Source organism: Puma concolor, chromosome E1, assembly GCF_028749965.1.
Source record: "Puma concolor isolate L17-30 chromosome E1, mPumCon1.1.hap2, whole genome shotgun sequence".
Taxonomy (NCBI): domain Eukaryota; kingdom Metazoa; phylum Chordata; class Mammalia; order Carnivora; family Felidae; genus Puma; species Puma concolor.
Window position 1 is genome coordinate 57484520 of NC_141680.1, and position 17204 is coordinate 57501723.

A 17204-nucleotide genomic window follows, 5' to 3' on the forward strand; every position below is an offset into this window, starting at 1 on the left:
CATCAAAAAAAGTTTAATAAATAACCATTAAAAAAATTTTTTAAATAAATGAGCTCAACCACTATTTTAATTTTTTTTTCAACGTTTATTTATTTTTGGGACAGAGAGAGACAGAGCATGAACGGGGGAGGGGTAGAGAGAGAGGGAGACACAGAATCGGAAACAGGCTCCAGGCTCTGAGCCATCAGCCCAGAGCCCGACGCGGGGCTCGAACTCACGGACCGCGAGATTGTGACCTGGCTGAAGTCGGACGCTTAACCGACTGCGCCACCCAGGCGCCCCTCAACCACTATTTTAAAATAAATAAATAAAATTAAAAGATCACTCTGACTGCTGGGAGGAGAATGGACTCCGGGGCTGAGAAGGAAAGAAGGACGACAGGCAGGGGACTGGATGGTTGCTTGGACTGGGCTGGTAACCACAGAGACAACGAGCCATGCTGGGATTCAGGACCTAGTCTGGAGGGAGGGGTGCCAGGACTTAATTAGAGACTGGAAGTCCGACACCTGTAAATACTCGCTAACTGTCCCTGTGTGAGTGGCTCACGCACACACCCTCCTCCTTAGACACAGTGCAGGATAGTGGCCCCGACTCCAGACTCTGGAGCCGAAGTGCCCAAGTTCAAATTTCGACTTATCCACTTGCTAACGATAAAACTTGGTAAGTCACTGAACCTCCCTGAACCTTGATTCCTCATCAGTAAAATGGGGGCCATAACAAAGGAGCCCTCATAGGGTTGTTGTGGGGACTCAAAAACTAGTTACTGCGGGCAAAGCGTTTAGGGAAGGCGCCACATAGCATGTGGATTTCCTGTTGCTGCCGTGACAAATTACCGCACATTTACTGGCTCCATTTAACACAATGCCAATTTATCCTCCTACAATTCTGAAGGCCAGAAATACAAAGTCTGTTTCACTGGACTATAAAGTCAGGGTGTTGGCAGGCTGGTTCCTTCTAGAGGCTCCAAGGGAGAATCCACTGCTTGCCCTTTCTGGCTCCTGGAGGCTGCTGGCCACATCTCTCCAACCTCTGCTTCTGTCATCTGCCACCTTCTCTTCTTGTGACCTTCTTGCCTCCCTCTTACAAGGAGCCTTGTGATTATATTTAGGGCCTACCTGGATAATCCAGAATACTCTCCCTATCTCAAAATCCTCAACTTCACACAGCCACGTAGCTCCTTTGCCATGTTCCCAGGTTCTGGGGATGGGGACACAGATAACTTTGGGGGCCATTATTCAGCCCACCATATGTAGTAGGGAATAAATAAAGGTTAATTATTACTATTATCATTATCTTTATTACTCCCTTGGCAGCTCCAGAGCCTATCCCTAAGCCCCTCCCAAGCCATGTGAGAGGAAAAAGGATGTAGAGAGACTCCCGTCTACCTCTCGAAAACCCCTTGAGACCAGGCCCCAAACCCAGATGGAAGACGAAGTGACGCTAGCTGGACCAGACCAAGGCTTCAGTCACCAGTTGGTCCCCATGAAGTGACTGGGGACAGAAAGCAGACAAAACAGGAACATGTTCACAGGCCTTGTGTGGGGTTGGAGAGGGGGGCCTGGAGCTTAGGCTAAGGCTTCCTGATGGTGCTATATTCCATGGACTCCTCAGGGTTCCTTCTGGGAACGTGGGTGATGAGGACGTCTGTGTTGCTGTAGGTTGGCTCCTGATCCAAAAGTTCCCAAGACAGAGCCGCATAGGAAATGTTCTCCTTCGGAAAGGGGGCCTGTAATAAAGATGCCCAAGGGGTCAGAGAGGCAGGCAGGAGGTTACGCCCATGCACGGAGGAGGCCTTGGATGAGGTGGGGAAACAGAGCCTTCAGGGCTTCTGAAGGCTCCTCCCAGACCCTCCAGCTCCTGTCGCCTTCCCTCTGCCAGCTCCCTGAGCTCCAACCACAGCAGAAGACCTTCCCTCGACTCTGAACAAGGGCAGCACCCTTCGCAGGGAATTCTAGGTCACGACCTGTCTGGGTTGTGACTCAACCAGCATGAGGGCCATGTCTGATGGGACTCTGCATCCTCCAGTGCCAAGGACTGCTGTAGAGACACATCCAAAGGCCAAAAGTCTGGGGAGGAGGGAGGTGTGGAGGGGAGCTCCAGAGGCAAGTCTCTCAATGGCTGTGGCTTTGCCCAGCACCCACCCCTCTTCCTCTGTGCCCACACGGGCAGGAGAAAGCCTATCTGGCTCTAAGGCCCACAGCAGCCCCAGGTACACACCATGGTGACATAATTCACTTCCTGCTGGTTTTCCAGGGCAGAGGAGGAGGGCTTTGTGCAGGCCTTCTTCTGGGAGGAGCCGTGGGAGGTTCCGGTTGGCTGTAGGGTCAGGTTTGCATAGCAGAGGTCCCCCTCCAGCGGCTGCATCACCTGGGAGAGGAAGTGGGTCGTCTTCCACAGAGGGTTACGGGGCCAAGCTTCCCTAGGCCCCCCTCTCCCAGCTTCCTCTGCAGCCCCCATGCCTACCCCCTTCCCGCCCTCCCCCCTTCTGTCTGTTTCCAGAATCCCATCCTCCCAGGCTCTGCAGCTGGGCCGTGAGCACAAGGACACGGTTTGTCTGATAGGTTTGGACAACAGCGCTCCGGGGACAATGAGGAAAGAGAGGAAGGCGCGATCTGGTGTCTCTGATCTGACCTCAGAAGCTCTCTTACCTGCTCTGGGGATGGCCCAGCAGCTAAAAGACAAAAACAATCAAAATCAGAAAGCCCGTCTCCAGACTCACAGGGCCCCCGGGTCTGGGGAAGAGAAATCTGGAAGGTAAGAGGTGGATTCAGCTCCAGACTCAGAGACGTGAGACCTGGTTCCGATTCTGACTCCTCAGATGACACACTCTGTGACATTGGTCACTACCTCTCCAAGCTGCCCCTTCTCCACCTGAGAAATAAGGAGACCTCGCCAATCTTCCCCAGATCGAGGAACTGTCATCAGCTGATCTGGTGGCCCTGCCAGCCCTTGGTGCCCGTGTGGTTAAGTTTCCTGCTGGGCAGTTGCAGGCACATATAACTTCTGCCGGAAGTCCTGCCCGAGATGCCCCCGGGTCTCCACCATCATCCATCATTCGGGAGTCAACTCAAAGTCACGCCTGCCTTCCCAGCTACCCGGGGTGCCGAACCCCTCCCTCCCCAGCTCCATGGCCCTTGATTTAGGTCTGTCTCGTCTCCTGTGATCCACCCAATTCCAGTTAGTCTTCGAGTGGGCCAGGGGCTGCTGGGCAGCTGAGCCCATCCCTTCCTTGCATTTCCAGTTGCTTGGCTGTGCCTGGTACCCAGCATGGTGCCCCATGCAGGCTGCCCTCTGAGTGGGGTGCAGGAGCTAGGTCAGAACCTTATGGACCAGCTTTCAGTGCTGGTGGTTCCTATTTCTCTCTGCCCCTTGGCCTCTACCCCTGATTCTCCCCCCACCCCCACCCCACCCCCATTAGAGGCAACAAAGAAACAGGTTCTTTTCTCCTGGTTCTTAGTTTCAAAAGCCTAGATACTCAGGAGCACAGAAACTTAGAACTTAGGCCCCAGACATACATCTAGGAGAAAAGCAGTGCCCCCCGCCCCTCGCCCTTGACTACAAGAGTCCCCCGGCTGTGGCAGGAGTGGGGGGACTGGAGAGCACCCCAGGAGACCTCGGGTCCTTGTGGGTTCTGAGAGGGGAGGGGTGTATTTACCCTGAGAACGTGGAGGCAGAACCAGCCATCAGCTCCCCCCACCCCGCCCCCGCCCAGCCCCAGCTCAGCACCAGCGGCTGAATCTGATCACCTTTCTTCTGCTGCTTCATCACTCTCAAAGCCAAGAGTGAGGCCGCCACCAGGAGAAGCAGCAACACGGCAAAGATGAGGGGAAGCAGGATGCTGAGGTTAATGGAGTCAGCACTGGAAACAACAGAAAGACACCATGCACCCCGGCCTGCCTCCTGCTTCTGGGCCTTGTCCCAGCTGCCTGGAAGCCAGGAAGGCCAACACCTTTTGACCTGGAGGCCTGTGATTTCCAGCCTGGGAATCCCACTCCTGAGTACCCTCAGAGATGGTAACAAAAATTTTAAAAAAAATTTAAGGAGAGGAGGGTTCCACAGGGTTTCAGTGGGTCCAGACACCTAATGGAAACTATATGGCAATGAGCTCTGGAAAGGTCTCCTTGCTTCTACACTTGTCCTGCTGTACTGGATCAAATAGTGTCCCCCACCCCCACAATTCATGTTCATTCCCAACCTGTGAAGGTGACCTATTTGGAAATAAGATCTTTGCAGATGTAATCAAGTCTAAATGAGGTCATACTGGATTAGGATGGGCCCTCATCCAATGGCTGGTGTCCTTACAAAAGGGAAATCTAGCCATACACAGGTATGCACAGGAAGGCCCTGTGACAACAGAGGCAGAAATTGGGTTAATGCTCCCACAAGCCAAGGAGCCCCCCAGATGGCTGGCAAACATCAGAAGCTGGGAGATTGGCATGGGACCACTTCTCCCTTTGAGCCCCAAGAAGAGGCTAACCCTGAGACACCTTGATCTCATCCTTCTGGCCTCCAGAGCAGTGGGAAAGTAAATGTCTGTTGTTTCAGTGGCCCAGGATATGGTGCTTTGTCATGGCATCCTGAGCAAACTCATACAAAGACTATCTCTTATTTGTCACTAGTCACAGAATTTGTAGAATGAATTCATTCTACATGAGTGGGGCGGGGAGAGAGAGGGGGAGGGAGGGAGAGAGAATCCCAAGCCGACCCCATGCTGTCAGCTCAGAGCCCGATGCAGGGCTTGATCTCACGAACTACGGGATCATGCCCTGAACAGAAACCAAGAATCAGACGCTTAACCACTCAGGCGCCCTGTTAGCTATTAGTTATTAAAAGAAGGTTAGTAGAAAGAAACTTTTGAAACAGAAGGCAAATGGGAGAGAGAAAAAGAAAGGATTCCAGGCGAGAGTAGACAGATTGGAGACCTCCCATTCGGATTCTACAGGAAGGCCGGGCAAAAGGAGATCAGCTTATCTAGAAACAAGGTCAAGAGGGCATAGGAGGAATTGGAAAGAGGCCTCTCAACTTCTAGAAAGCCACTTTGGCTGCACTGGCCAGGCAGGCTACTAAGAAGCATGAGAGAGACTGTTTCTTCCTCTATAAAATGGGAACATGTGTATCTGCCTACTCCTCCTGAGTAGGGTCAAAGAATTAAGAGACAATGGACAAGAAAGCCTTCTGTGAGCTGTCAGGTGCTCCTGAGATGGGACAAATCATCAATACCACTGTTCTTGCCATAACAGTAATTAGGGGAACCCTAGGACTGCAAAGGGTACCCCCCCATTGAAGGAGTTCAAACCAAGCAGACCACAGGAAACAGCACACCAGAACTGGCTTACCTGCCATCGTAGTGGTGGCTGGTCATAATCGGGGGGCCTTTGGTCTCTGCTGGCGTTGTGGACATGTGGGCATTTGAGCTGGTGGTTGACACTGTAGTTGGTGCTAGGCATAGACCAGATTACACACTATTCAGCCTGCTAACCTGCCCACAGCCCTGCACATGGCTCTGAGCCCAGGGGGAGCCTGGAGCTGGGCCGTGGGAAGGGAAGGGCCTATAGCCTAGACGCTCTTTTCTCCCTGACCCCTAGGATACTCAGCCTCAGAGGCAGGCAGGACTGGGTACAGATCCAGGGAGGATGTTGAGCAGGCCCTGGAAGGATTAGAGGGGGCCTAGTGTTACCTCAGGACAAAGGCAGCTGGAATTCAGCTGGACTTTAAACATTCACACTGCCTATGACAAGGCCTTTGCCAATGCCTTCCCCAATCTTATTTATTCAAAAAGGACAGGAGCAGAATTAAACAGCTTTTTCACTGTGGAAGCCATTCTGAACCTCAGGAATCCACTACACCACCACGACTATGCTGGGGCCCTTCCCCCTGAGAGTGGCACGGAACAGAGCAGGGGAATAGCCGCTATGAAGTCCCGGCCCTAAACTCCAGAAAGAGCAGAGACTCAGGGTACCAGAAGTCCAGGGAAGCATTGGCAGGAATTGGGGTCTCTGGGTCCCCTGGAAGGAGGTCCCTTTGTCCTATGGGCTGAAACTGGGAGCATCACCTTGACCTCTGTTAGCAATAGACTCAGGCACAGAGCCGTGCAGAGAAACACATGCCCAGACAAGCTCAATCCCATCCTGGAGGAGAAGCTGGGAGCCAAGAGAGCATCTAAGAGAAGCCCTGTCCCTCTCAACCCCAAGGGGTCAGTTGGGTTCTCAGAGAGCTCAGGACTCAACCACCCTGTGTGACAGTTCACTCTGAGTGACACTGAAGTCACTGGAGAGGAATCTTAGAGCCCAGGACAGAGTGGGCCCTGAAGGCACACAGCCACACTTACACATACTCTTACCTGGGTGGACGGTCACTTTGACTTTGACCCCAAGGTCAATTCCATATCTCTCAATCCCACACCAGTAAATATTTGCATCAGTTTGCTTGAGCTTCTCCATGGTCACAGTGAAAATGAGGTTTTTCTGATTGTCCTTGATGGACACATTTTTTGTCTGTACCTCCTGCTCTGACCCATCGGTTTTAACAAGGATATGGCAGTTTCCCCAGTTGGCTCCTCGACACCACCACTTTTTGCTGTTTTTCCACGTTTGTACATAGTGACACTGCACCGTCAGTGAGCCCCCCACCAGGCCTCTGACTGCTTCTGGACCCGAGATATCAGATGAGCCTGGAAAACACAAATCCATGTGCCTGTCACCACCCCATCTCACCTCCTGAGGAAGAGCCACAGCCTCCTGCATCACAAATGATTCCAATAAACCCAAGGACCTCATGAGTTGAATAACAGTCAAAGAAGGAATAGACCTTCCACAACACAGATCTTTGTCCTTCAAAACTCCACTGGGTCAAATCTATCATAGAAATCACCTAAGAGCACAACTACAGATCTCAAAGAATCAAAAATGTCAACACTGAGCAATGACAGCTTCCTATAGTCCACCCCACCCCCTTCCCGTGGCCAAAGTCATCTGGAGAGCAAATGACTGAACGAAAGCAAGACCCCAGTACATTTTGGCCCACTCTCCTCATGCAAGATGTGGGCTCTGTGGCTTCAGACCTTTTAATTTTTCTAGAGTAACCAGGAATCTGGATTTTATATGGAACCTCTCCATTTTAAAACACTGGCTTGGGGCGCCTGAGTGGCTCAGTCAGTTAAGCATCCGACTCTTAATTTTGGTTCAGGTCACGATTTCACAGTTCACGAGTCCAAGCCCTGTGTCAGGCTCTGTGCTGACAGTTCAGAGCCTGGAGCCTGCTTCAGATTCTGTGTCTCCCTCTCTTTCTGCCCCTCTCCACTCGCACTCTGTCTCTGTCTCTCTCTCAAAAATAAATACAAATTAAAAATTTTTTTAAAATAAAAATGGAGATATAATTCACATATCATGAATTTTACTCTTAATTTTTTTTTGAGAGAAGGGGGAGAGAGAGAGAGAGAGAGAGAGAGAGAGAGAGAGAGAGAGAGAGAAAGAAGCAAGGCTTACCCAAAGCTGGGCTCGTGCTCACCCGACGTGGGGCTCAATCTCACAAACTGTGAAATCGTGACCTGAGCCAAAGTCAGATCTTAACCAACTGAGCCACCCAGGCACCCTTTACTCTTAATTTTAAATCATCTACTCTGGTGTTTTGGGGATATTCACAGAGCTTTGCAACCATCACCTCTAATTCCAGAACATTTTCATCACCTCAGAAGAAACACTGTACCTGGTATTTGCTCCTTTGGTAGAACTAGTCTACATTCTGTCTATAGACTTCTCTGCTCTGAAGTCCACATTTCGTATAAATGTAGTCATACAATGTATGGCCTTTTGTGTCTGGCTTTTTTCACTTAGTGTAATGTTTTTAAGGCTCGTCCATGGTATAGCCTATGCAGGCACTTCATTCCGTGGTAGGGATAGGCCACACAGTGTTTATCTGTTCATCAATTGATGACACTTGGGTTGTTTTCCCTTTTGGGCTATTATGAATAATGCTGCTGTGAACATTGATGTACTATTGGTATTTGCCTAGAGATAGGTTTTCAACTCTCTGGAGTATAATGTACCATAGGAGATTTAAAAAAAAAAAAAAAGTGGGGAAGGGGACAGTTTCGCACAAGTGTTGCTGGACCCTTTCACCTCTCCACATGCTCCAAGTAGGTAAAGATAGGGAGACTAAGAAGGTCAACACAAAATAGCAAATCACTTCTTAAACTAGAGGAAATTAGGAGTCTTTATAAAATCTCTGAATGAAAAGGGGAGCCTGGGTGGCTCAGTCAGTGAAAGATCCAACTTCAGGTCAGGCCATGATCTCCCGGTTCGGGGGTTTGAACCAAGCGTCGGGCTCTGTGCTGATGGCTCAGAGCCTGGAGCCTGCTTCAGATCCTGTGTCTCCTCTCTCTGCCCCTACCCCGCTGGTGCTCTGACTCTCAAAAATAAATACATGTTTAAAAAAAAGGAAAAATTTCTGAATGAAAGGGGGCACTTTCTAAATTAAAAAATTAAATTTTCATCACAGAGGAGTCAGTAAATTTGACCACATATTAAAAATGTAACACTTGGACATACCAGAAAACAGACTGAATGAAGGCAAAGAACACACTGCAAGAAATATTTGAAACAAATAATGTAGAAAAGGATTAAGTCATTTTTTTAAAAGAATATATAGGGGTGCTTGGGTGGCTCAGTCAGTTGAGCATCCAACTCTTGATTTCAACTCGGGTCACGATCCCAGGATGGTGAGTTCGAGACCCACATCGGGCTATCTGCTGTAAGCACAGAGCCCGCTCTGGATCCTCTGTCCCTCTTTTTCTGTCTCAAAACTAAGTAAACATTATAAAAAAAATTGATAAGGGGCAAGAAAAGGCAAGTCACAAAGAGGAAATTCAAATGGATAGTAAAATTGGAAATGTTCAATTAAAATATCTAGCAAATGAAAACTTTTTTTTTTTTTTGCAAATGAAAACATTTTCATATATAAAATCAACCAAGTTTTTGTGACTACTATGTTGCTGACATGGGTGATGTGGAATGGCTATTCAGACACTCAGAGAAGCTGCTGGGAGGTATGTCACCAGTTCAACCATTACAGAAAGTAATATGGCAATTATGTAGCAAAATAATCATGCCCTTTGCTCCAGTGATTATATGTCTAGGATTTGACAGAGAAGCTAACAAAAATATATGCGCCAAGGGATGCCTGGGTGGCTCAGTCAGTGGAGCATCCAACTCTTGATTTCTCCAACTCTTGATTTCAGCTCAGGTCATGATCCCAGGGTCATGGGCTTGAGCCTCACATTGGGCTTGGAGTGTACTTAAGATTCTCTCTCTCTCTCCCTCTTCCCATCTTTTCTGCTTGCTTGCTCTCTCTGTAAAATTAAATTTAAAAATTTGGGGGGCACATGGGTGGTTCAGTCGGTTAGGTGTCCGACTCTTGGTTTCAGCCTAGATCGTGAACTCGAGGTTTGTGAGTTGGAGCCCCATGTCAGGCTCTGTGCTGACAGTGCAGAACCTGCCTGGAATGTTCTCTCTCCCTGTCACTCTGCCCCTCCCCCACTCGCTCTCTCTGTCTCTCTCTCAAAATAAATAAACTTAAAAATATTTTATTAAAAAAATTTTTTAAATTTATGCACCAAGATTCATTACGTAATTATTTAAATAGCAAAAATAAAGGAAACATGGTTAACATCCACCAACTGGGAAAATAAATATTCAATAAAATGTAATGCAGACACTGATAATTTGCTTAGAAATACTGTTAACTGTGTGGAAAATCCTCCTACGAAATTAAAATGGATTTTTAAATCTCATATACAGTATAATCTCAACTAACTTTTTAAATATGCACAGAAAAAAAACATTGAAGGGAAATAAGTTAAAATGTTAAATTAACATTGGATTGGAGAGCCTGGGTGGCTCAGTAGGTTAAGCGTCCGGCTTCAACACAGATCTTGCAGTTCATGGGTTCAAGCCCCACATCGAGCTCTGTGCTGACAGCTTAGAGCCTGGAACCTGCTTTGCATTCTGTGTCTCCCTCTCTCTCTGCCCCTCCCCTGCTTGCCCTCTGTCTCTCTCTCAAAAAATAAATAAATATTTTTTAAAAAATTAGCATTGGGTTGCCTTGGGCATTAAGATCAGAGATATAGGTTTTTTTATTTTTCCTAATTCTTCTTTTTTTTCTGTACTTCCCCAAGTATCCACAATGAGCATTTATTACTTTCAAAATGATTGGGAAAAAAATAATGCCTGGACAGGGCTGTTTCATGGCATGGTAAGCAGAATAATGGCTCCCAAAGGATGTCTACATCCTAATCTCCAGAGCCTGTAAAATATGTTCAATCTCACGTGACAAAAGGGGACTTTGTAGATGTGATTAAATAAAGGATCTTGTGATGGAGAGATTATACTGGAGTATCTGGGTGGGCCCAAATCATCACAAAGATCTGTATCAGAGGGGGCTGGGTCAGTCAGTGGCTCAGTCAGTTAAGCGTCCAACTGGGTGGCTCAGTCAGTTAAGCGTCCAACTCCGGCTCAGGTCATGATCTCGCAGTTTCTGGGCTCGAGCCTGCATCAGGCTCTATGCTGACAGCTCTGAGCCTGGAGCCCGCTGCGGATTCCCTGTCTTTCTGTCTCTGTCTCTCTCTCTCTCTTCCCCTCCCCCACTCATGCGCGCGCGCTCCCTCTCTCTCTCTCTCTCTCTCTCTCAAAAGTAACTAAACATTAAAATTTTTTTTTAAAAAAAGCTCCCTATCAGAGGGAAGCAGGAGGGTCAGGGCCAGAGGAGAAGGGACATTGAAGACTCATGTGGGGCCACACACCAAAGACACAGCAGCCTCTGGAAAAGTCAAGGAATCTGATTCCCTCCCAAAGCCACCCGAAAGAATGCAGCCCCGTTGACCTTTTTAGACTCTGACTTCCAGACTCTAACACTATAAATCTGTGTTGTTTTAAGTCACTAAGTTTGCGATAATTTATCTGGCAGCCTTAGGAAACTAATAAGGTGGCATTAGCCTATCTCACCTGAGCACTGGTGTTGGACCTGACTCTTGAACTGTCTGTTCCACTCACTTCTTAGAACCGTCTGTCCCAGCGCCCCCTCCCCACCAACCTCGGCAGAGCTCCCGCCCTGCTGTCTGAAGCCTCCCGACGCAGAAGGCACCCCTGAGGCCCACGGAGCAGCATCCTCAGCAGACATGGTTACTCACAGACTAGCTGATGGGAAGTAGTCCCAGATGAGGAAGAAGCTGGGCCCCAGAGGGAAGTGACAGCTTCACCATCAGTGAGTGACAGGACTGGACCCCTACGCCCACACAGCACAGGACATCAGCCAGTCTCCACTCTGGGCCCCACACACCTGAGTCTTGTCCACTGTCTGCCACCACTCATGGAGAGGCTGAAGTTGGACAAAAGGGCTAATTTTCTCTGAAGATATAGGGTATTTAAAAATCCCTTCCTTTCTCATAGAAAGTAGTCTGCAAAGTCCAATGGGATACCTGCTTCGTAGTTGTTTCTTGTATGCCTTTAGAACAATAAACTATTTTTTTAATGTTTTTTTTTTTTTTGAGAGAGAGAGAGAGAGAGCAGGGGAGGGGCAGAGAGAGGGAAACAGAGAATCCCAAGCAGGCTCCACCCTGTCAGGGCAGAGCCAGATGCGGGCTCATGAACGCAAGATCATGACCCGAGGGGAAGTCGGACGCCTAACCCACTGAGCCACCCCCGGCGCCCCAACAATAAACTCTTCAGAAATGGGAAGTGGTGAGGGGTAAAACGGTAACTTGTTATGGCGAGTTCCGTGGGAGAGGCTGGTGAAGGGGGACAAAGCTTCACAGCGCCCACCAGGTGGCTGCTTGGCACCCAGCTGTGCCTGCTGGCTTCCAACCGCTGTTCCCACTCTGCCTTGGTCACGCGCACCCAAGCGCGTGCACGTGCGTGCACACGCGCACCAGCCCTACTCTCACATCTGCTCACCAACCTCCCCTGTTTCCAGATGTCGGGGAGAGAAAGAAGCAGTCTTTTATGCACATTCGCTGCCCTGCTGATTTGCCTCCTAAGGGCGCATCCAACGTGGGCCTTCTCCATTCCTACGACCCACCCCCGGCTCTGCCTTTACCAGCCTTGTGGTCCTGGACGCGTCACGTTCCTCCCCCACGATTCTTCTGCCAGACAGAATGATAGCCTCCCAATCTGCCCCACGGCGCTGTTGTGAAGCACATGACCAAGCCACATGACCCGTCTGCTCCTCAGACCTGCCCAGGCCAGACTCAAGTCCCTATCACAGACTTCAAGCTTGCTGTTCCCTGTGCCTGAAAAGCTGCCCGCCCCCCCCCCCCCATCCTTCTCGTCCGCCAGGCGTCTGCTCAGCCGTCTTTTCGCAGAGGCTCCTTGCAGCCCATCTACAGCACCACCTCCCCCCTCTCCGAGTCTCTCTGCGTCGGGTCACCTAGCTCGGCTCTCCGCTGAGCACACACCGCTTCTTGGAGGCATCGTTTTCATTTCTCCGACTGATGGAACGGATGATCAAATTCAGCCATGAAAAAGAATCACAAGTCACAAGGGGCCCTCCGCTTGCCGTGAGCACCCGTTGGAGCCTCAGATGCACACAATGCCTCAGGCTACCCGGAGATTTTCCTCGAGAGATCTACTGCTCCTGATTCTTCCCTCTGCTCCTCGACAGGCGGTTCACCTCCCATACAATTCACTCTTTTCAAGGGTACCACTCAGCGGTTCTTGGGGCATTCGCAGAGCTGTGCTACCATTGCCACATCTAATTCCAGGGCATTTTTATCACCCCAAAAAGAAACCCCTTACTCTTACCACACACACTCCCTTCCTCCTCCCCCTGCCCAGCCCCTGGCAGCCGCTAATCTCCTTTCTGTCTCTATGAATTTAGGTATTTTGGAAATTCCGTAGGAATGGAACCAGATAATATATGGCCTTTTGCATCTGGATTCTTTCACTTAGCCTGATGTTTTCAAGGTTCATCTGTGTTATAGCGTGTTTCAGTATTCATTTGTTTTTATGGCCAAATAATGTTCCATTGTACGGGTATGACACGTTTTATTTATTCATCCATCAGTTGGTATACATTTAGGTCGTTTCCAGCTTTTAACGATTATGAATAACGTTGCCATGAACATTCGCATTTGTATACACCCGGGACGGAATTGCTGGGTCATGTGGCAACCACATGTTTAACATTTTGAGGACTGTCACATTGTTTTCCAAAGTAGCTGCACCATTTTACATTCTCATGGGCAATGTATGTGCTCTCCAATTAATGTGAAGAGTATCGAATGTTCAGTTCTATGAAAAAGAAATATGGAGGGTGGGGTACAGCAATCATATTTGCACCCTCCATGGGATACATTCAGTCGCTCAACTAATAGTTACTATTTTTCTGATCTGCAGATGGTAAGGTTTCAGGCCCAAAAATCTCTGCCTTCCTGAAGTTTGTTTTCTCAAGGTGGGGGAAGGAAGAGTCAAACAGTGGAGAAAGATAATGCAAGGGAATTGCAATTTTAATGAGGTTTGTTATTAATGAAGGCTTCAGTGAGAATCAAAGACATGCAGGGTGCGAGGGACTGGAGGCTGAGGCTATCTGAGGAAGAGCATTCTGGGCAGAGAGAACCGCAAGTGCAAAGGCCCTGAGGCAGCAGTGTACCTAGCACATTCAAAGAACATCTAAGAGGCTGGTGCAGCTGCAGTGGGTTGAGCCGAGGGAGCAGAGTAGAAACAGAGATTGGGGAGGTGGGGAGGTGAGAGAACCAGGGGCTGCACCGTGTAGCTTCTGGAAGGTCTCTGTATTTTTACTCTGAGTAGGATGGAAGGTCATTGGAGGGTCTCAACCAGAGGAAAGAGAGGATCAGGCTTGCATTTGCCAAGGATCATTATAGGATAGGACAGAAGAGTTGTGTGAACCCCGGGTTTCGCCCCAGCACCTAGAAAAGATGGAATTTGCCAAACATAAAGATGGGAGAGAAAGGAATTCGAGGGGGAAAAATATGCTCAGGTCACATTTGAAATGTCAACATCTTAGTGAAGATGTGGAATGGGCAGTTGATTAAAAGATTCTGGGGTCCAGGGTGATGTATGCTAGCAATACAAAATTGGGCGTCATCGGGGTAGAGGTGGTATTTAAGCCAAGAGAGGAGAGGCAGGGGCTCCCGAGAGAGAAGCCCAACACCGAGCCCTCTGGCCACAGCATTTCCATGTCAAGAAAACCCCCATCATTTTCTTTTCTTTTTTTTTTTTTTAGTGTTTACTTATTTTTGAGAAGGAGAGACAGCGCTTGAGCGGGGGTGGGGCAGAGAGAGAGGGAAACACAGAATCCGAAGCCGGCTCCAGGCTCCGAGCTGTCAGCACAGAGCCCCCCGATGTGGGGCTGGAACTCACAAACCATGAGGTCATGACCTGAGCCGAAGTTGGACACTTAACCGACTGAGCCACCCAGGTGCCCCCACCCTTAATTTTTAATCAAAATGTTATCCATCAATTTACAGTTTCCTTCCGCCCTCCGACTCAGCCCCTCAGTAACTTCTGCTGTTTCCTTCTACCCGAAATGCCTAGAACCACCTCTCCCTCCTTGTCTGGCCAACGCCCCGCTTTCCTTCCTCCAAAGCCCCCTCCACTCTCCCTTCTTTCCTCCCCCATAACACATTCTCAAAGGTGAGAGTCCAGGAGCAAGCATTCGCCAGCTCTCCCGAGCCACCAGGGCCCCTCTGCTTCTCTGGGACCAGAGGGGCCCATCAGTCTGTGCATCTGGAAGTATCAGCCCCCGGGTGGTCAGGAATCATGCCTTTTCTGCCTTGTGCGGGGTTCCTTTATGAAGGCACCCTTGACATTTCCACACTGGCAACAGTGGGCACCAAAACCCTGGGAGAGGAATAGAGTAGATGACACACACAGACTCACTACTTGGAGAGTCTCCTTAGAATGGAGCCTGCTTCTCAGCGGGACCCCTTGCTGGGCCCCCTTCTTCCTGCCCCAGAAGCTCTTCTCTAGCACAGACCCGGGCCCCGCTCACCTGCAAGCTGGAAAAGGAAGAGGAAGAACAGGAACCCGTGCATCTTGTCTTTGCCCAGGCCCCCCTTGGTGGAGCCAGTCAGCTCCGACTCAGCTCCCGCATCTTCCAACCCTTCTGCTTTCTCTCGTTCTTGCACTTCCTCCTTTGGCCACTTCCCACCAGTGAATAAACAAAAAGCAGAAGGACGTAGAACGGGTGAGATCTCAAGGCAACGAGCAATGAAACAAGTCACAGTGATCATAAGCAAGCTTTTGAGAAATACCTTCCTGTCTGCAACCATGATGGGGTCTCTAAAAAGAGGACTCAGCCACTCCTTCTAGGCCTTGCGGAAATTTGCAGACCTGGACCCCACGGGTCGGGCTGGTTCTTACCCAATGCTTCTCCTCTGGCAAGAAGACTGGGCGGAGGGAACGCAGCTCCATCCCGGAGGCCTTGGAGAGCCAAGGCTGAGGGATACAATGCCAGAAACATGGAATTTCAGATGCACCCTTGGGAGCCCAGGAGCTCAGCTGTGGGGGAGGTTGGGCCAAAGCCCAAAAGCCAGAGGAGAAATTCTAGACCAGAGATTGGAATGAGGGGGTGGAGGGTATCAAACCCCAGACTTCAAAGAAAAGGGTTCAAAGAGTAGGGGGATGTGAGCAGGGAACTCACGGTCCGATGGGCAAGAGGGGCCTGTGTCCTCAGAACATACTGGAAACTCTCCGCTGTGCCCCAGACCACCAAGTGAGAGCTTGTGGATATTGATACCAGCCTGACCCCTCCAGACACTTGTCAGTTCTACCAGGGGCTCATTCCTGAAGAAAATGGCTCATTGCTCATGGCTATTACCCCCTCGCTCCACACCCCCCACCTTACAATAACGACCTGTGGAAGTAGGAAGAAGGGCAACACCAGCTTTGCCTGCCTTACTCCCTCTTCCTGACAATTTTATGTCCGTCCCCCATCCTCCCCATCAGGATCCCAGCAGGCCCTGGGGTGGAGCCCAGATGCTAGGAACCCATAGGGCCATTTCTCGTACCCCTGCTCCCGGAGCCACTTTGGCTCTGTGTCACGCATACCCTGTGACATCTTGAGAAGCGAGGGAGTCCCAAGGAGGGACGTAAGCCCCTCTCACCCTGATCAGGAAGGAGCAGGTACGCAGGAGGCTTGTTTGCGTAGAAAAATACTCCAGCTGATAAGCCGAGCTTTTCCAGGATGTGGCCAGAGACAGCCTTTCACTTTACATATCTCCAAACTAAGATCAACAATCCCGAGTGAGGGCTCGGGTCAGCCCTCTGTCCCCACTGCTCGACAAGCCCGTCCTCTGCCCAGGACACTGTACGGTTATGCTGAGAGACATTGGCCTCTGCAAACACGGACACTATTCGTCTTCCAGGGGAAATGACTGAGGAATTAAGCAAGTTGGGCCAGTCCTGGAAAACAGGGGGGGCAGATGTTTGGAGAGTTGTGGGTAACCTTTCCTTTCTTGGGCATATTCGGTAAGGAGTGACCAGCACCTGAGGTCCTCCAAATTCTGCCTGCGGCCTGGCCCTGGCTCCTGGGCCCAGCTTACCCAAGAAGGATTCCCTTTTGCATCAAGAACAAAGGAGCACCTGGGTGGCTCAGTCGGTTGAGCAGCCGACTTCGGCTCAGGTCATGATCTCGTGGTTTGTGGGTTAGAGTCCCGCATCGGGCTCTGTGCTGACACCTCGGAGCCCGGAGCCTGCTTCGGGTTCTGGGTCTCCCTCTCTCTCTGCCCCTCCCCCCACTCACGCTCCGATCTCTCTCCCCTTCAAAAATAAATAAACATTAAAAAAAAATTTAAGAACAGAGAATTATCTTTGAGTGTCTCTGAGTGGTGGCAAGACTGCTCCTCTAAACAAATGTCTCTGGGGACTCCAGGAAAGTCAGACTGTTCTGTGGACCCTGCATTCTCAAAGAGATACTGGAGGCCCTAGTCCCAGCTTGGCCATTGACTTCGGCATGAGTCAGTTCCCTCCGCGGGCTTCCACGTTCCCATCTATGAAAGAAAGGATTGGGTAGATCATCTGAGGCTCCCTTGCCCTAAAAGTACCTGTATGTGTGTGTGAGTCTGTGTGTGCGTGTGAATGCACACATGCACATGCATGAATATGAGTGCTTGTGGATGCGTGGGTGTGTGTGCATGCATGGATAAACACATGTGTGATGCATCCGTGTTTATACGTAGGCATGTGTGGGAGCTA

At 49.8% G+C, this 17204-nt stretch overlaps 2 protein-coding genes across 2 annotated transcripts in view; one reads left to right on the plus strand and one right to left on the minus strand.

Moving 5' to 3' along the window:
- The window catches only part of RAB37 (RAB37, member RAS oncogene family), a 54760-nt gene that overhangs the window by 18390 nt on the left and 19166 nt on the right, over positions 1-17204 (plus strand). The window lies entirely within an intron of this gene.
- Positions 1275-15368, minus strand: CD300LF (CD300 molecule like family member f). The gene is made up of 8 exons (XM_025927732.2): positions 15263-15368; positions 15001-15151; positions 6341-6670; positions 5337-5439; positions 3747-3859; positions 2649-2671; positions 2218-2367; positions 1275-1726 (listed from the first exon to the last, which is right to left on the minus strand). Exons 1-8 carry the CDS (start codon positions 15278-15280, stop codon positions 1571-1573), a joined length of 1044 nt encoding a protein of 347 aa, XP_025783517.2. The 5' UTR covers positions 15281-15368; the 3' UTR covers positions 1275-1570.

What these genes read in the sequence shown, in the direction of transcription:
- CD300LF (XM_025927732.2), bottom strand. An exon ending in CTTCCTTTTCCAGCTTGCAG is followed by an intron (nt 6,671 to 15,000) that starts GTGAGCGGGGCC and finishes TGTGTTTTCCAG; the next exon opens with GCTCATCTGATATCTCGGGT. An exon ending in GATGAAGCAGCAGAAGAAAG is followed by an intron (nt 2,672 to 3,746) that starts GTGATCAGATTC and finishes TTTGTCTTTTAG; the next exon opens with CTGCTGGGCCATCCCCAGAG.